At 54.7% G+C, this 19,641-nt stretch overlaps 1 protein-coding gene across 1 annotated transcript; it reads left to right on the top strand.

Moving 5' to 3' along the window:
* The first annotated feature begins 1,586 nt into the window (after positions 1-1,586).
* Positions 1,587-18,801, top strand: CCDC27 (coiled-coil domain containing 27). The gene is given in 14 exon segments (XM_008574569.1): positions 1,587-1,652; positions 2,617-2,808; positions 2,964-3,053; positions 3,281-3,407; positions 4,567-4,653; positions 5,301-5,458; positions 8,273-8,448; positions 9,190-9,286; positions 9,644-9,998; positions 10,198-10,328; positions 12,860-12,937; positions 13,233-13,445; positions 16,988-17,092; positions 18,682-18,801. Coding segments are annotated over 14 exon segments (1,995 nt in total).
* The last annotated feature ends 840 nt before the right edge of the window (positions 18,802-19,641 follow it).

A 19,641-nucleotide genomic window follows, 5' to 3' on the forward strand; every position in this document is an offset into this window, starting at 1 on the left:
TCGGGCCGGCCCGTGGCTCACTCGGGAGAGTGCGGTGCAGATAACACCAAGGCCCCGGGTTCGGATCCTATATAGGGATGGCCGGTTGGTCCGGCCCGTGGCTCACTCGGGAGAGTGCGGTGCAGATAACACCAAGGCCCCGGGTTCGGATCCTATATAGGGATGGCCGGTTGGTCCGGCCCGTGGCTCACTCGGGAGAGTGCGGTGCTGATAACACCAAGGCCCCGGGTTTGGATCGTATATAGGGATGGCCGGTTGGTTCACTAGCTGAGCATGGTGCTGACAACACCAAGCCAAGGGTTGAGATCCCCTTACCCGTCATCTTTTAAAAAATAAAAATAAAAAAAATAAATAAAGTGTGAGATTCACTGGCACCAGCACATTTACAAGTGTGCAACCATCACATCTAACTAGTTCCAGAACAATCTCATCCTCCCAAAAGGAAACCTGGTACCCATTAAGCAATTGCTCCCCCTTCCCTCCAGCCCCCAGCCCCTGTGCCTCTGTGTGTGCTCTGACTCAGTGCCTTGGCCTGTTCTGTACATGTTATAGAAATGGAATCACACAATAAGTGCCCTTTGGGGTCTGGATTCTTTCCCTTAGAATGATGTTTTCAAGGTCAAACTGCAGCTCCTCATCTCAATGGGGAATTGGCAGGTGGCCACAGAGAAACTTTTCCAGGCACTTTCCCTGGACTTAGAGACTCACCAACGTGATTTCTCAATTTCTTTTTCAAACCCAGGGTCTATGTTCCAAGAATCTGGGACAGTGAAGTTTTAAAAAATTACAATAACCTATCCTAAAACTCGTATGAAGTCTCAAGGGACCCCAAACAGCCAAGATAGTCTCAAAAAAGAACAAAGTTGGAGGACTCACACTTCCTGATTTGAAAACTTACTACAAAGCTACAGTAATCAAAACAGCATGTACTGGCATAAAGATAGAGATCTAGACCAATGGGATAAAATAGAGCCCAGAAATAAATCCTCACGTATATGGTCAAATGATTTTCAACAAAGATTCTAACATCATTTAGTGGGGAAAAGACAGTCTTTTCAATAAATAGTGCTGGGAAAACTGGATGTCCACATATAAAAGAATGAAATTGGATGCTTGCCTTACATCATATACAAAAATTAACTCGAAATGTATCAAAAATCTAAATATAAGAGGTAAAATTATAAAATTCTTAGATGAAAATATAGGACAAAGTCTTCATGATATTAGACTTAGTGACGATTTCTTAGATATGACACCAGATGACAAAGTGAAAAAATGATAAATTGGGCTTCATCAAAATGAAAAACTTTTGTGCCTCAAAAGACTCTATCAACAGAGTAAAAAGGCAACCCACAGAATGGGGGCAATATTTGCAAATCATATGTCTGATAAGAGATTGGTATTCAGAATATATAAAAACTCTTAAAACTTAGCAAAACCCCCCCCACAAAAAATACAATTAAAAAATGGGTAAAGAACTTGAACAGACATTTCTCCAGAAAAGATATACAAATGGCCAATAATCCCATGAAAAGATGCTCAGCTTCACTAATCATTAGAGAAATGAACGTCAAAACCACAACGAGATGCCGCCTCACACCCATGGGGGTGATTTTCAGTGTGGGAAGATGAAGTTCTGGAGGAAGATGGTGGTGACGGCTGCACAACGCTGTGAATGTGCTTAATGCCACTGAGCTGTGCACCTAAAAATGGTTAAGATGGTAAACTTTACATGATGTGTATCTTACCACACACACAAAAAGTGAAAATAAGCCTTCTCTGGAGGAGGTCTCTCTGTCTACCCCCAATTCTATTTTATAGAAGAATTACTTTTTCAGATATTAAGAAACGCTTCTAAATTGTGGATTTTAACCAAGGACATTAAAGTTTTTATAATCGAGCCACTGACGTGTATCAGATTTTATTTCATTTTATTTTTGACCCATGATAACTGTATCTATTTATGGAGTACAATATGATACTCTGGTACCTTTATATGGGGTGCAATGATCATAGGAAGGTATTTAGCATGTCTGTCACCTCAAACATGTGTCCCGTCTTTGTGTTGGGACGTTGAACTTCCGCTCAACCAGCTGCTTGAAGTTACGCAGTGATTTGCCGCTGGCCGCGGTCTCCCTGCGTCGCTGTACGACCCTGGGTCTTACCCTTTCTAGCGCTGTGCAGCTTTGCATCCACTGACCACCCCCTCCCCCTCCCCCGTGTATCAGATTTTAAATAAGGTGAAATGCTGATGATGAAGATGGGAAGGAATAGAAAAAGGATGGGCTGCTTCTGCCTCAGCCACAGCCACCCTGTGACATCCTGATATGTGATGGGAGCAGGTACTGGGCCCCCTTCCCAGCTCCTTTCCCTAACTGGATGGTGGAGATACATGTGACGTGAGCTGTTTCTATGGAGACATCTGTGATGCCACACTCGGCTCCAGGGCTCCCATGGGATGTGGAGCTTTGGCAGCTGGTCTTCTCCCACTGGTGGTGGTTGGAGGTCCACGCCGAGGCCAGATTAGCCCTTCCCTCCCAGCCGGCTGCAGAGAGGGCCGCAGGGGCGCCGGGCAGCCTTGTCACTCAGGGGCACACCTCTGTCTCACGGTCCCAGCTGCCAATGCTACGCCAGGAAGCCAGCACGCCTGAGAAGTGCAGCTTGACCTGCACGTCCATCACCAGGGGCCTGGCTATCCTCCGGAGTGTGGCCTGCCGGGACACCCAGGACCCAGGATGCGGACCACGCCGACAGCAGCACGCCCACAGCAAGGCCGCCCGGGCTGCTGGCCACTGCTGTAGGCAGCTGGTATGGGCGCCCGCCTGCCGGAAGACCTCTTGAGCATCGGCTGGCAGAGCCCCATTCCCTATACCTTCGGGTGGCGGGTGACCAGCTGTGGGTAGTGAAGTCCCCGTGGTCCTCACTGTCTCCTGGTTTCCGAGGGCCTGGCGCCCCTCCTGCAGGCCCAGAGCTGGCACCCTGAGCAAGGCGAGCAGCCGCTGAGTTGGCCCGAGACCTCCTCGGCATGGCTAGAGAGGGACCGGCGGGGGCAGGTGCAGCTGGGAAGTTCAAGGCCACACCCACTCCAGGGAGCCCGGGGGTCATGCCCGCTCCTGGGGCTCCCTCCATGGACATGCTGCTGGACCTTAGCTGACCACAGTTCCTCTTGCTAAGCATCCCAGCTTACCAGAGAGGGGACAGACGGTTGCAGGGGACACATGCAGGGTGGCTTTCTGGGTCGTGCCTCTCAGCCACTGTCTTATTTTTCCCACTCTGCCAGAGTGAGCTCAAGGATGCCGCCAGCCCCTCTGGCTTTGTGCCCACCATGGAGGAACTCTGGAGGGTGTTTCTTATGCGTCCTGGCTGCCCCCAGTTCAGCACCAGAGCCACGTCCATGTCCTGTCATGGTAAGACCCACCGACCGCCTGCCTCAGGTCTGAGTGGGGCAGCCTTCCCCTTGCCCTCAGCCTGCGTGGTGGCCAGAGCCGCTGCCTCTGAAGCTCGCTGCCTCTGAAGCTCGCTGCCTGCGGGGCTAAGGGGATGGTGGCAGGAAAGGGGGACGGAGGGCACGCCTTCTCCCTGCCACCGTTATCACCAGCCTCCCAGTCCTCTCGCTCCTTTCTTATCTCACTTGCCAAAGATAGAGGGGGGGTGGGGAGCGGAGCAGAGGGAGAGGGTGGGAGATTCTGGAAGCTGTAGGAAAGAGGCCCTAAGGCCACAGATAACTCATTAGGAAAGACACCCACAAGGGGCCTCCACGCCATGTCATCTAACCCCTCACTGTCCTGTAAGAACGTGAGGCTCAGAGAAGAAGGCAGCTGCCCAGCCCAGTGGTCACCCAGGGGTACATTGGCCACAGCCACAGCTTCATCCCAAAATCGCCATTCTTGGGCCTGGGCTTGTTCCATGTCCCTGCACATGGTATTATCCTTAGGGATGGCGAGCTTGAGGCTTAGTGCCTGTGACCAGCTCCAGGCGGGGGGTGAGAGGGTCCTGTTCAAAGATCTCAGCCAGTGGGCAGGAAAAGCAGGGGCCTCTGCCAGCCCAGGCTACACGTTCCCCGTTCTCAGCGAGGGGGCCTCGCTGGGCGGCCAGCGCTCCGGGGCCGGGAGTTGTTGTGGGCAGGTCTCTGGGGAGGGTTGAGGGTGTGGGGTCGTGTCTACATACCGCTCACAGGGCGCCTGCCATTGGTACAATTCTCGATGGCTTCGAGGACGTGGGGTCTGCTCTTTGGGTAGGTCGCTCTAGAGGCAGAGGGGCTTCTGCGTGGTTTGTAGGGGTGGGTTTTTACAGCAGGAAAATGGAGTCTGCCTTTCCATGGGACAGGAGGCACCAATTCACCCACGCCCGGGTCTGTTCAGGTGGACATGTCCATGGTGGGCAGGAGGATGGAGCCTGTGCTTTTATTCAGCCCTGTTGTTCAATCGGTCCCATGTGGTCACCAAGAAAAGTCACCTTTACCCCATCTGATGTTTTAAAATAAATAACATAATCGTCTCTGCCTTGGAGATGTAGGGAAGATCAGACCTGAGCAGTTTGCCCGTTGGCATCTCTAATTCTCTGCAGACTCAGCCAGTGCGGTCGATGTGCCTGGGATCTGCAAGACAGCCAAGGAGCCTTTCTTGAGCAGGCAGAACTCGGACACGATGGAAGGTGAGGAAGCCCCGAGGGCCCCTCCTGCACCTGCTGGGCCCACAGCACGAGGCTGTGGACAAGCTCTGCCTTCACTGAGACTGGGCAGTGCCGTTCCCCCAGGACAGCGGTCCCTTGTTTTTGGCAAAACTGCAGCTGAAGGTTTTGTCCCCCACCTGGCACTATGTCCTGTACACAGGGGCCCGTGGGACGCATCCGACCTTAAGTAGAGAGACCCATAAAATGCTGTTTCTACAGACAAATATACTTAATTTTGTTTGCCAAAAGAAGAAATCCACACCAAGATGTCTCCTTCTTTGCCTTAATGCAACGGAGCCTAGAACCTGTGGTGACCGGCTCCCATCATGCTCGGGAAGGTGCAGAATCCACCTCCTTCAGTTTAAAGATGGGGATGCTGAGGCCCAAGAAGGGGACAGGCCCTCAGGTGCACAGGAACAGCATCGGGATAGTCCTGACTCCCAGGCCTTGATCCCAGGAAAGCTGACGAGCATTTTGATGTTCCCAGTGGCCCATAGCTGTGTTCTCCAAACTGTGGGCAGACAGGGACACTTGGGGGAAGTCTGGAAAAGGCAGGTGTTATCATGGAAGGAACCAGAGCTGGGCAGGGAGGAGGCTGATTTCTCCCTCGGCCTCTGCCTTCTCGACAGGGCGCCTCCTTCCATATAGTAAGAGTGTCCACGAGTTCGATTACTTGCGGAAGAGGAGCGAATCCCAGACTCTGAGCCCCGTCAGCAGCAGCCCAGGTGCAGCCCAGAGCCACCCAGAAAAGAGGATGCCCTGGTACATCTCGGTCATCCAGGAGAAGGTACTGGCTGGTGGTGGAGACGCCCTGGTCTTCCACTCCCTCGCTGAGAGCACGGCCCTGCACGCTGCGCTGGAGGCTCTTGTCCTGGTATCTGCTTAGCTGCGTCAAGCAGGTGTCAAGGTGTGGCCTAAAATCAGCTCCAGACCCCCGACTTTAATAAACTCCTGGCCCTGGTCTATCTCATCCTAGAGGGTGGCAGTTTAGGGTGGCAGGCAGCTCGCCAGCACAGACGGCCCCCAGCTGTCTATACACCTGTGGACCCAGAAATTCCGCTTTGCAGAATGGATTCTTTTTTTTTTTCCTTTTTGTCTTTTTCCGTGTCCGGCAACGGATCGCAACCCTCAGTGTCGCGCCCATAACGGACCGGGGACCGGCAACGGGATCGCAACCCTCAGTGTTGCCCCCGCGCCTCGCTCAGCCAGTGAGCGGGAACCGGTCTGTACGTGGGATCCGAACCCTCGGCGGGAGCGCCGCCGCGCTTCCCAAGCGGTGCACTGTAGCAGTGCGCCACCGGGCCGGCCCGGGAGAATGGATTCTAAATCACCATTATCATCAGCTTGATGTGCAAAGATTCATGTACAAGTCGATTCATGGTGGTGGTGGTGGGTTTTTTTTTTTTTTTTTTTAATCTGTTTGTGCGAGACTGACCTATAATTTACCCATCTTGTAATTCCCTTGTCAGATTTTGGTGTCAAAGTTATTCTGGCCTCATTAAAAAAAAAAAATGCTGGTAAGCATTTCCTCTTTTTCTGTTTTTTTGGAAGAGTTTAAGACCGGTGTTATTTCTTCCTTAAATTCTGAAGAAGTCACTATCGAAGCCATCTGTGCCTGGAGATGTCTTACAGGGAAGGATTGCAAAACCACAAATTCAATTCCTTTGCAAGATATCCAGAATTCCTTTTTCCTCCCGGTTTTGGTATGCTGTGCTTTTCTAGGAATGTGTCTATTCCATACGACGGTTCAAACGTGCAGCTGTACATAAAACAAGGATCATTACTATCCTTTCCAGACTGGTAACCTGTGCCTTCTCTCTCCTTTTTTACCATCTGTCTTGCTAGAGAATTATCCATGTTAATAGCCTTCTCTTAGAATCAGCTTGAGATTTTGTCGGTTTTCTCTAGTGTATGTTTGTTTTTTATCTCATTCATCCTTTTTTGTTTGTTTAAAGCTAGTGCAGCTTTAGTGAAAATTATGGACGTGAGTCACAAGATGTTGGGCAGTTGCGGGGGTCACAGGGGCACTGGGGAGAACATGACTGGTTGGAGGCCCAGCAGGACCTGCTAGTCACAGATAGTATAGGCCCATGACATTCATTTCATGTTTATTCCTGGAGCTCTACCTCTACGTTATGATAGATTTCATCATTTCCAAAGTGTTTCTACCCTTTGACCAAGCACTTCCATTTCTGAGAAATAGCCTGAGGCTATAATGAGATGGAGTCAACACCGATGGATGTAAAAGGATGTTCACCGCACTGCTGTCTAAATCCAGACAGTGGGGAGGGGTCTGCCAGCTCGCGTAGGTGAGCCATGCAGAGCAAGGGCTGCAGGCTTGGCTGCCCCCAGGAGCTCAGATGGTACCAGTAGGGTCTGCTTTCTCTCACCTGAGCTGTCATAGACCAGCTCTCTTGTCTGCTGGCGAGGGAGCCACCTGCCACAGGCTCGCTTTGTGCAAACAGCCCCAGTGGGAAACGAGCATGTTCCTCCTGGTAGTTACTGGACTAGTTTAGACACGTGTGAGTGTTGGAAATCACCACGGCCAGGGCGACGAAACGTGACTTCTGCGTTACCGTTTCCTGTTTCACGTTGCATCTCAGACATTGAAGAGCTGTAAGGATGGTCTGGACAGCCCCCGTGCACCCCGTGGATTCCCCAAATGTGGAGCTGGTGCCTTGTTAGGGCTCTTCTTTCCCCTCCCCCTCCTCTTCCTCCCCCTCTCTCCATACTATTAATTCTTGCACCTAGTTTATTATTACCTTTCTCCTATTTTCTTTGGGTTCAATTTGCAATTCTTTTTCTGAATTTTGAGCTGGAGAGTTAGATTGTTAACTTCCTATCCCCCCCCAATATATGCATGTTCAGTTTAAGGCTATAAAGTTGTCCCTAATCACAGCCTTAGCTGCATCCTGCAAGTTTTGATATGTCCAAATGCTCATTATCACTTAGTTCAAAAGCTTCCTAATTTCTCTGGTGATTTCTTCTTTGGCCCACGGGCTGTGTAAAAACCTATCACTTAACTTCCAGACATTTGAGGGAATTTCTGGTTACCGTTCCTTCCCGGGTATTTTGTTGGGATCATTTTCTTCCTGCCTGAAGAATTCCCTTTAGTATTTCTCTAAGTTCAGATCTGCTAGTAACAAATTCCTTCAGTTTCTTTTTGCCTGAAAACATCTTTATTTTTGTCTTCACGTTTGAAAGTGGAAGGTTGAGGGGCTCCCTGACAGGCCCAGGGACGGGCCCTAGAGGATGTGCTGGTTGCGTTTGGAGGACGCATAGAAGACTGTTGTCCTGCGTTACGGGAGGGGGTGGGGGCAACCAGGAGCCAGGCCTGGGAGGGAAGATGCCGCATCTCCTCGCACGAGGACCTAAGATCTGATCTCAGGACAGATGCAGAGGCAACAGACGCCACCGGGCAGGGCTGCAATGAAGGACTTCAAGTACACTTTTCAGGCCCAGGATTTGGGGGTTCCCTGACAGTGGACGTGCTCCTCCTTGGCTGGGAGCTGCCATTCTGGGTGTGGACTGGAGGTGGGGAGTGGGGGAACCGTCGCTGTGGCTGCATGGCCCATCGGGGCTGCCGCTGCTTTTCTGCCAGGATCACTGCCTGCTCACGCTGGGAAAGGAAATCCAGCGCCTCTCCGAACTGGAAATAGAGGTTCAGAAGAAACAGCAGGAGATCTTGGTGCTCCAGGAGGAGAGGGAGGCCCTGAAGAAGGAGCTGAAATGCCTCCTCAAAAGCAAAGGCCGCGAGACATCCATGTCCTTGGGCAAGAGGGTGAGCCAGCTCCTGGGGGGCAGAGTGCCAGAGCTCTAAGATGTTCCCGTTTCCAAAGCATCCAAACCTGTTGGGGACCTGCAGGCCCCCTGGCAAATCCCCAGTCCTCCTGGAGTGCGGCCAGGGCCTCACTGGAGCATGGACTGGGTCTCAGGTTCTGACTGATAGATAGGGCAGAATCCAGAGGAGAAGTAGGCAGAAGTGCTGTGAGCGACCGTCTGACACCTTCGCTTGGCTTCCAAATTGCTTTCTACCTGGGGCAAGTCAGAGCTCTCTGGGCTCAGTTTCCCTACTTGCAAAGTGAGGGTTGAGCTCAGCCTAAAGTCCTGGAGGATAGAAGGCCCCCTACAGGTGGATTCCCCAGGCCTCACCGCGAGCATCCTGGGCAGCAGAAGCTTAGTCTGACCTGGCCGCAATCTCGCTATAGGAGGCTCCTGATTTGGCCTCAGTGTCCTTTTCTGTAAAATGGGAAGGGGGATGCTGCCCATCCTCCGGTTCTGGGCAGAGGACTGGATGAGCCAAGTCTGTGTAGGGCCCCGGAGTGCTCACCTGGTCTTTCTAAGACCTGATTTCTCTCATACCTGAGGACACAGCTGAGTTTATGCTGGGGGCAGACAGGACATACAGAGCCTGCTATCCTCTTCCAGAGGACAGGTGACAGTGGCAGCTCACCTGGGGCTGCAGTGGGGGTGGCTGGAAAGGCTAAGGGTTTGCCCAGGTGTTCACCCTGGCGTCTTGCGGGAACAGCCCTCGGAGGCTCCACTGAACCTGGGGAAGCTGAGTCTCCTGAAAACCCTCCCCAGAGACGAGGGGCAGTGCCAGCCCTGAAAGCAGGTGCAGGGCCACCCTGGCCTCATCTCCTAAAGAGGCCCAGCCAAGGGCGTCCCCTGGCCCGGCAGCCCTGACCTGGGGTGACCCTCCCCAGATGCAGGCCCTCAGCCACCCTCCAGGGGAGCAGCTGGTGAGGTGGGCAGGTCAGCTCAGCCTCCAACCCCCAAGGGTGCAGGCCAGCTGTGGTCTCCAGACAGAGGAAGGACCAGATGATGCCCGCCAGGGGCTCCCCTTCTGCGTGGACTCTGTAGCAGCCCACAAGGAGGTGCCCTCTCAGGTGCCCCCACCGTGAATGTTATAGCCCTGTCCCCTGGCACATGCCCACCAGCCCTGCCCAGCCCTCTCCTCCCTGTCTCCCAGGTGCAGGAGGAGTCTGCCATGGTGGAAAGAGGCCAGGAGCTGGAGCTGGGCGGCATCGAGGGGGAAGGGGGCCCGGAATGGGAGCCCAACGGTGCGGAGGAGGCAGGAGCCCAGGGCGGCGTGGGCAAGAAGGGGGCTGCGTGCGAGGAGGAAAGTGAGGAGGAAGGGAACGAGGGGCAGGTGGAGGACGAAAGGGAGCTGCCCGAGGAGGCTGAGGACTCCAGGAGCAGGGCTCGCTCCCTGGACGAGTCGTTTGAGGAAGAGCTGATGGCCCAGCTGGAGGTGTACGAGCAGATGATCCTGGAGTCGCAGTACGAGCTGGAGGTCGCCAGGACCAGATACTTCCTGGCAGCAGGTGGGACGCGGGAGGCCGCCCAGGCAGGACCAGCAGTCCTGGCCCAGGCACGGGGACGCCCAGACCCTGCCTGCTCTGTCAGTGGGCGGGAGGGGGCTCCCTCGGTGGGGACCAGTGTGGGGAGGATGGCCCGGGGGTCACTGAGCGCCTCCGAGCTGGCCCTCTCTTCTGGCTCTTCCTCACCCCTCTGCTCACGCAGGAGTGATCATGTCTTTACAACGACAACTGGATTTTCAAGAATCCCAACTGCGGAAGATCAGTACGGAGAACGAGCTGCTGCAGAAGGAGCTCCGGGAGAGGAAGCAGCAGTTACAAGCCATGACCGACAAGGTGGCTGTGTGGGCCCCGGACTCGGGGTGGGCACTGCCCGTCCAGTCCTACTGATGGAGACTTGGGGCTTGTGGCATCCGAGCAGCTGACAGCCGCAGAGCCGGGAGTCCCCGAGTCTGTGGGAAGCCAAAGCCCACCTGCCCGGCCACAGCCCCACACTGCCCATGGCTTGGTGTGTTTCCCTGTGTCCTGGGCCACTGTGCTCCTGGCCACTTCTCAAGCACCTCCTCGCTGCCAAGTCCTGTCTGTGCCTGGAGAGGCTGCTACTCTGCTGAGCCCACTCTTGTTGTGTTTGTTAAGCGTTTTTAATTTTTATTTTTGTCGAAGTCGTTCATATACATTGCTTACAGAATCAAATAGTTCCACGAGCCTCGACATGAAAAACAGGAACCTCTGACCCGCCTCCCTCTGGGCCCTCCTCCAAGGCAACTGTTTTCAACTCTTCTGGCAGATTCTTCTGGAACCTCTCTCCATCTCTCTAAACAGCATGCTCAACGCCCATTCCACATTTTTCTCCCTCTTAACATTATCAAACGTTTCCCTCTTTCCTCCTGCACCTGCTCCTCCCCACCCCCTCCAATAGGGGCACCCTGCCCATGCACCCTCCTGCCAATGTCATTCTGTCACAGCGTTAGTGAGATCAATATGATGCCGACATCTTCAGGACGGTTATTTGCAGCACACGCGTAGCAGAAGCAAGAGTTTTGCAGAGCAGCGTTAGGATCGTAAACCACAATTTTAAAATGGCTCCGTCCTGTATCTTTCTCTTTCTTGATCTACTCCCCTGTTTTTGGTGGAGCGCATCCTTCAGTACTTTTTGGAGAATGGATGAAAGGGGGTAAAGTTTGGGGGACACGATATGTCTACAAAAGCCCTTATTCTACACATCAATAAAAATGTGGTCGGGTAGAGCCTTCCAGTTTGAAAAACACCCTCCTTCAGCATGAGAAGGTGACACCATTGTCCTCTGCTTTCTGAGTGGCTGGTGGGAAGTCCTGTCATCCTGGTTCTTGTCCTTTTAGACGACAGGGTCCTTGGTGGTCGTTCCTCTCTGCAAAGTGGTGAAATTCTGTCTTTGTCCCAGGTGTCCTGAAACCTCACAGGTCGTGCTTATGGAAGGTGTGTTTTCATGCACAGCGCTGGGTACTCAGTGGCCATCTGGAAACTGATGTCCTTTAGTTCTGGAACCTTCCTTCCTTTCTTCCCTTCTCTCTTTCTTTCTTTTTCCTTGCCACTATACGAACATAAATGGACTTTTTCTTTGGCTATATCGTCTCGCGTCTCCTCCTCTCTGTTTTCTCTGAAGTCTCCCTCCAGTGCCTGTTGATCTGGCCGCTGGACCTCCCACCTGGCTCCTCTTTCCTTCCTGTATGTTCCCTCCTCCTCATCTTGTCTCTTCGATCTACTTGTTAGAAGACTTTAACTTCGTCAATACCCCTCCTTTTTAGTTTTAATTTTTAATAATATTTTAAATTTCCAAGATCTCTCTTCTGTTCTCTGAATGTTCCTATTTTTCTTTTTTTCTAAAGATGACCGGTGAGGGGATCTTCACCCTTGACTTGGTGTTGTCAGCACCACGCTCACCCAAGTGAGGGAACCGGCCATCCCCATACAGGGATCTGAACCCATGGCCTTGGTGTCACCAGCCCCACACTCTCCCAAGTGAGCCACAGGCCGACCCCTATTTTTCTTCTTTTTTTGAAGCACAGTCTTTTTCATATTTCAGGATCTTCTCTTCCCTTGACGAAAGCAGTAATTACGGTCATTGTTTTTAACTTCTCGCACCACCTGTTTCCTGCACCTGCCCTTTTCACGTTCGTTTTGGTCTCCACCAGTCGTGGGAGAACTTTGCCCCAATGTCAGAGCCGCCTGGAATCTCTGAGCACACGGGGGCAATGCTGTGCTCCGTGGCACAGGGCTGTGTCTGGGCATGTCAATGCAGAGTTTCTAGTGGCAGTATCTTTAGGTCTTTCCTTTTGGTTTTGTCTGATTCCCCTGAAATCTAGGAAATCTAGGAAACCAGAATTTCTTGCCTGGAAGGTAAAGGCCTTGTTGCTGGTGTCCTGGGAGCCAAGTCAGGGGAGAAGGCTGGGGTGTGTGCATTCAGCACCCACACGTGCAGTTGGGTGTTTCCATCCTCAGTGGAGCTGGTGTCCCCAGGCCTGAGCCTGCTGTCATATCCCCCAACATCCAGTCACTGCCAGGGTGGAAAAGTGCAGGTACCCAGCAGCTCAAGGTCAGGGACAAATCTGGGCTCTTAGTTTCTGAAACGACACCACCCCAGTCCTTCTCATTTTAGCCTCCATGTTCGGAAGAAGCTGGCACCACCAATTTAGCAGACTTTGAGGACCTCAGGTGTGAATTGGGCTCATTTCCAGCTTTCCAGAATGTTTTCAGGACTCCTCTTCTCTGACAGAAATCCCACTGCTTTCATTTGAGGGAAGTCTAGGGAGGGGAAAAGTTAGATGCCAGCGTGCAACTTCTTATTGCAACCCGGGAGTCCCCCGGGTCAACCTCTGTCTGCCTTCCAGTTCTCCAACCTCCGAGAAGATAAGAAACACCAGGAGATGATGGGGCACATCGAGAAGGACAACCTTCTCCTCCGACAGGTGATGGCCTGGGTGTTGTTAGACGGTCAGCCGGGCTCTTGCTGTAAGTCCCCACATGGTGGCAGGCAAGGTGGGGCTGGGGCATCTGGGGCGCATGTCATTCAGGCAGCACTCACTCGAAAAACCTCAGGGCCACAGATCCACGCAGAGGGCTCCTCGAGATTGTTGGGTCCAGACTGGACTGGGGGCACCCAGTGAGAGCTGCCCACCCTCTTTTGGGGGAAAGCGGTGGGGACCACATGCAATCAGTGCAGGCCAGATGGGCCTACTTCTCTGTCCCCCTGACTCTCCCTAGCGAGTGTCAGAGCTGGAGAGTGAGCTCACAAAGCAGGAGCATATCATCTCGGAGTTCGACACCAAGGTCAGCCAGCTGCAGGACCAGGTTGCCCTGGACCAGAACCACTTGCAGAAGAGGAAGCTCCTCCAGGAGGAGCTGCAGAGAAGGAATGAGATGACCCAGCAGGCGGAGCTGCAGGCCCGCGTGGCCCTGGAGAGCACCCAGTCCAGGGTACGCCTGGCTCCCTCCCCCTGAGGGTCTGGCAGCTGGCAGGCAGAGCACCTGGACCCTTGCCCACTGCCCACCCAGGTAGACCGTGCACTGAGTGGGCAGGGGCTCGAGGTCATTCCACCTCATAGCCCAGGCCCCCCATGGAGGTGACACCCCAGAAATATTGGTGGAGGAAGTGAGGGTGCAATGGAGCACCCCAGGCACGTGGCGGGTGGCAGCCCTGTGGGCAAGGCCAGCCTCGTTTATGGACAAAGTGGGTCTTGCTCGTGCTGCGAAAGGGCAAGAGGACTTGGACAGCAGGCCAGGAAGGAGGAGGGCTCCCAGTGGGAGGGAGGACTGACAATAACGCCTACGCACTTACCACGCATGGAGCGTGCGAGAAATGCCCTCACCCGTCCAGTGCCGAAGGATGCACCTGGAGACATGAGGTGACAGCGAGGGGAGTCTTTATTACGGCCTTGCAAGGTTTGGGTGTCTGGGAACGGGACAGGCACCTGGAAAAAGGCTGTAGCAAGCAATTTATTCCCTAGTATGCAAGTCCCTCCTGCCACTTCCTCATTGGCTGAGGACTACGGGGTGCATAATCTTCCCAGATGACGCCTAAGATTTATTACCCCCTTGTAAGAAATTGCTTTGTCTGAGGGCTCAGGACAAGCCTGTGAACAAAGGCCACTAAAGCCCTGTGAAAGGAGAAACACCAGGGTATGAAGAAAACAGTGGGGGCTGGTAACTAATTACCATCTCAGCAGCGCTCTGTCTGTTCAGCGACCCTCCAGGAATGGGCCGGACCAGTCAGACAACTTTCTGGCGGGGCCTGAATCAGTTAAAACACCCTCAGATAAGTCATTTCTGAAAATGAATCACTAAAATTATTTTCTTACAGAGAGCTCTCTAGGTCCCTTTATTGATATTAAACTCATTGAACCCTTTCAACAAAGCAGGAGAGGATAAACCTGCAACTGCGATCCCACACCTGCTGAGCGGTGGTGCTGGGGTGTGAGCCCAGCCTCGTTCACTGCAGGCCCCGCTCGCAGCACCCCAGCTCTTGGGCTGAGCAAGGGCAGAGGGAGGCATGGTGCACCCTGCTTACGAGGTCCCGTTATTGATATTAAACTCATTGAACCCTTTCAACAAAGCAGGAGAGGATAAACCTGCAACTGCAATCCCACACCTGCTGAGCGGTGGTGCTGGGGTGTGAGCCCAGCCTCGTTCACTGCAGGCCCCGCTCGCAGCACCCCAGCTCTCGGGCTGAGCAAGGGCAGAGGGAGGCATGGTGCACCCTGCTTACGAGGTCCCATGCCGCCAGGGACAGTCAATACGGAGCCGACCTTGATTTAGAATCCCTAAGTGGGCAAATGTAAAGGTCATAAGTTCATGGCCCTTGAAAGACCGTTCACCCCTTCCCCCACCTGCCAGGAGTGCCAGACATAACTCAACCATGTCTTCTGTCCTGTTAGGCCAGTCTCCTTCTGGCTTGTTCAGACAGTGTCACCGAGGCCCCCTCACCTGGCATCTTTTAGAAAACTATGTGTCCAGTCTGGCAGTGGTCCCAGTGAAGGTGTTAGACTGGTGATGGTGTACAAGCTTCACTTTGGTGCTAACTCGTGTTGATTTGGCAGCACTTGGAACTCTGATTGGAAAAATTCTGAGGCTTAGTCGGGTGAGCAGGAAATAGTGCCACGACTGGTAGACGAAGCCCCCACAGATGTGGAGAACTGGGGCTGGACACCCCAGATGACAGCCACCGCTTACCCAGGTCAAAGTACAGAGACCGAGCCCCTCGTTCCCCCAGTAGCTAGGATGGCGCTCAGCACGGGATTGGCACTCAGTACACACTGGAGAGAAGGAAAGCCCCCCCCTCCCCGTCCTCAAGACCCAGAAGCTCAGAAGGTGCCTGCAACTCCCGGGCAATGCCAGGTCTCTCTGGACAGGCCCTCACGTGTCATTTCTGCACAGTGGCGTTTCTGGACATTGAGGGGTGAGGAGCTGGTGCAGAGCTTGTCAGCGTAACTTGTGAGGACCCTATCGGAGGCCTCTGGGGCACAGACTGGAGGAGTTTACTACCCTAAGTCTCCTGGGAGGCATGAGTTGCTCACCTTGGGGAGGCAGGCAGCGGCAAGGACGTGCACCCAGCAAGCCTCGGAAACCTGCCCGGCCCGCCCGCCTGCAGGGGTCTGCTTCAGCGCTTGTGTCCGCACTCGGACTGCCTGGTGGTCAGGAGAGAGGGAAGGGCCGTGTGTACCCCGGGAGGGACTGCCAGTTGACTGTCAAATGCCAAAGTGGGGTTGGGGGGTGGGGGAGACACAACAGAGCTCAAAGGACTGTCCCACTCCCTTAGTGGAGGGGATCCCCTGGGTGCGGAAGAGCCTGTCAACCAAAGCTCTTTTGGGAAGGGGGGGATGGCTTGGGGGTCCTGTGGAGCTTCCGTAGGGCTCAGTTTTGTTTGTTTGTTTTTAAACCCTGGGGAGGTTTTACTTTTTCTTTTTTTTTCGGTGGCTGTCGGGTGTGGGAATCTGAACCCCTGACCTTGGCGCTATCAACCAGCTGAGCTAACCAGCCAGACCTACTCTAAAAAAAAAAGAAAGTTAGCAGAGTAGTGTTGACCGAAATTAAGGCTGTGGAGGTAGAAATAATTTTGTAAAGTTTATTAGGGGCCAACTGTGAGGATCGACCCAGAGTCAGAGAAGCACTCCAGAATTCATGACAAATGACGAACTTTGTGGCCAGAATGGCTGAAGAAAGCAGACACAAAGAACAAAAAGTGGACGGGTCACTTGTAAAGTGGGGACAGGGAGTGCTCACACCACAGAGAATAGAAAAGTGACCCGACTAGTTAACACCAGGTTCCCTGGGGCTGTCTCTTTTGTGCAGGAATGAAAACACCGGGAGCTTCATGACCGTGGAGCGCTTTAGCTGGCCTGTGTGGGGAATTGGCTGTTATCTCTTTCTTCTGACTTCTCTGAAGGTCAGGTCACAGCCTAAGTGACCTGGAACTTAGCAAGGGTGACTTCACGTTGGTTTCTAGTCTGGCCTATTGGTCAGTACAGTGGTCTCTGATAACTTTTACGTAACACTAGAAAGGCTTTGCGCTTCGCCGCTAGGCCACCCTGGGTGGGTCTGGATTTTATTTTTGCTTTGGTGGCCGGCCGGTACAGGGACTGAACCCTGGACCTCGGTGCTATCAGCACCATGCTCTAACCACTGAGCAACCGGACGGCCCTGGGTCTGGATTTTATTTTTGTTTTGGTGGCCGGCCGGTACAGGGACTGAACCCTGGACCTCGGTGCCATCAGCACCATGCTCTAACCACTGAGCAACCGGACGGCCCTGGGTCTGGATTTTGATCCGGCACCTTCTACCTCTTGGGCAGGACATGCTGACCTCTCTGACCTTGTTTCCAGTTTCTAAAGCCATGAAAAGTGAGAGCGAGATGTACCTTCTTGGCCCGTAAAACTTAATAAGGCAGTGGGCGTGGGGCGGCCAACTTGCCACATGCCTCTCTCTGGTGAAGGTGAGCGACCGTGTCTCCCCTCTGCTCGTAGCTTGAGAGACTAAGAAATAAGATCATCCAGGCCACCTTTAACGTCACCGGAACCAAGTCCTCGGCCACCGAGATCACTGACGGTGACCTCCTGGAAGCCCTGCAGGTACATGCCAGTGCTCTGCAGCCACAGCCCACCCATCTGCGGTCTGGGGTGACAGGGCAGTGGGGCAGCCCTGGATTGCATTTAGGGAACCCTGTTCTCATCCTGGCTGTGTCACCCATGCCCCGTGACCACAGGACTGCCCTTTCTGCTCAGACAGAGGGGACTGAATCATCCCTACCCTGGATTGCATTTAGGGAACCCTGTTCTCATCCTGGCTGTGTCACCCATGCCCCGTGACCGCAGGACTGCCCTTTCTGCTCAGACAGAGGGGACTGAATCATCCCTAAGGTGTGGCCAGGACAGAATCTGGGCTGCTCTCAGCAGAAGGGGCAGGGGTGTCCAGTAACCAGCAGCAGCCACCACCACAATCCCTCTGATTGCCATGGGGAGGGACCCAATGCTGCAGGTGTGGCCAGGACAGAATCTGGGCTGCTCTCAGCAGAAGGGGCAGGGGTGTCCAGTAACCAGCAGCAGCCACCACCACAATCCCTCTGATTGCCATGGGGAGGGACCCAATGCTGCTGGGGTCCTGGAGATTCTTTCACAGCAGGATCCCGGTCCAGGCGTGGCCCAGTTCAGCCCCCTCCCCAGAAGACTCCACTCCGCTGGAATAGCTGGAATCGCCACCTGCTGAGCTCGGGCCCTGGCACAGACTCCTCCGTCCCCAGCCTCAGCCTTGCGGGATCCCCACTGACCAGGGTCCCCAAGCAGAGGCCTCGTGGGGGAGGGGACAGGACAGCAGGAGAGGGTTACCGCACCACCTCTTGGGGCTACTCCACTTCTGAGTCACAGACACTTCCCTCTGGTGGCAGGAGGGCATGCCAACCAAGGTGTTGTGACCTGATGCTACTCTATAGGGGCCTGTGCTCTAGCAGCTCCTTCTGTCCCCAAGACCCAAACTCCTCCCGTGGTGCTGCCCTTTGACCCCAGCATGCACCCATGACCAGCACCCATGTTTCCCTAGGGCCTGGCTCCCTCCTCTGTGGAGTGTGGGGCCTAGTCAGTGGTGACCCTGCAGAGCCTTGGCAGGAACCCCGGGGCCCTGGCCGGGGCAGGGAGTGAAGAAGGGGAGGGGACAGGAGAGGCAGGAAGGGAGACGGGGGCGAGGGCAGCTGTTCCCACGGCACAGGAGCCGGGAAAGAAGGCCCTGACTTCAAACGGCCATGGACTGGGGAGAGGACGGGCCCACCTTCCTCTCACAGAGCAGAGGAGCTTGAGGGACAGGAGTGAGCACCTCAAAGGTCTGCAGGAGTCTGGGACTCCCCACGAGTCTAAAAGGACCTTAGCAGTGGGTGAGCACAGGCGTCCGTGGTCAGCTGGCCCCAGGAGCCCAAGGCGCGGGCCTCCTCCCAGCTGCGTCTGTGACTTTGCCCCGTGGCTGGGGAGCAGCCATTGGTAGCAGCTGGTAAATGCTACAAACCCCAGCTTTTGTCCCCCCGGAGAGTCGACTGTCAATACCTCCCAGCTCACCCCTGCTGCAGCAAGAATACCTCCCAGCTCACCCCTGCTGCAGCGAGCTGCCGGGTGGTGTTCCCGGGAGCCAGGGCAGATGGGCCTCAAGGCCACCTCGCCGGCTGTCTCTTGTCCAGAGGATCATCTCGGAGAGGAACGACTACTATAATCAGCTGAAGCAGAAAGGCGTCAAGGTGCCCCCGCTGCAGTCGGAGATCTCCCTGCCCGGCAAGGCCAAGAAGCTGACCTCCAAGTAGGCCCAGCCCAGGACCCCGGGACGTGGTCAGCCCGCAGAGGCCAGGACCCAGACGGGACGCCACCCGCATGTCCGCGCTCGGGTGGAGAATTAAATAAGCTCAGCTTTTTCTTCAATTGTGTCCACACAAGGCTTATTCTCCTCTGTGGCCCTGGGCTACGTGGACAGCCCCATCCCAAAACTCACTCCCGGGGGCTCAGCACACCAGCCAGTGCCCCTAGCTCTCCGGGGGAGACCCCACACTGGGCAGGGACCCTCAGAGTCCCAGGTTGCAGGAGGCCTGAGACCGGGTGCCCATGCACCAGCCCAGCTCCGATGTGACACCTCTCTCCCTCCTGCCAACCGCTTGCACCTCTGAGCTGGCAGGGGACCTACCTGCCACCTCCTAGCAGGGGAGCTCACCTGGCTGGGGCGCTCTCTTGCGCGTGGGACCCCTTTGGAAGGTGATGGGGTGGGGGCGGGTACCTCTGCTCCCATCCATTCCCTCCTGGAAGGAAAGCTCCAAGGGAAGGAACGCATCTGTGGTCACCGACATTTCCACAGTGCCCACGTCTGGCCACGGAAGTCTCTGGACGCGAAGCCATGTCCTCCGCACCTTCTCTCTGTCCCCACGCACACCTGTGCAGCATCCTTCCCCTCCCGTGGCCGGGCCCTGGGTCGCCAGTCACCGCGCTCCAAGAAGGCTCTTGCGGAGCGTCATCGCATCCTGGACTCAGACCAGCGGCGCCCGGAGCCTCCTGGAGCCTCTTCTGTGCTCGAGCCCGCGGGGCTGCGGCGGGGGAGGGGGTTCGCGGCCCTGGAGCGCCCGAGGGCGGCTCCCGCACGCGCCTGGGGCTGGGGG

The sequence above is a fragment of the Galeopterus variegatus genome, unplaced genomic scaffold, assembly GCF_000696425.1.
Source record: "Galeopterus variegatus unplaced genomic scaffold, G_variegatus-3.0.2 Scaffold1065, whole genome shotgun sequence".
NCBI lineage: Eukaryota > Metazoa > Chordata > Mammalia > Dermoptera > Cynocephalidae > Galeopterus > Galeopterus variegatus.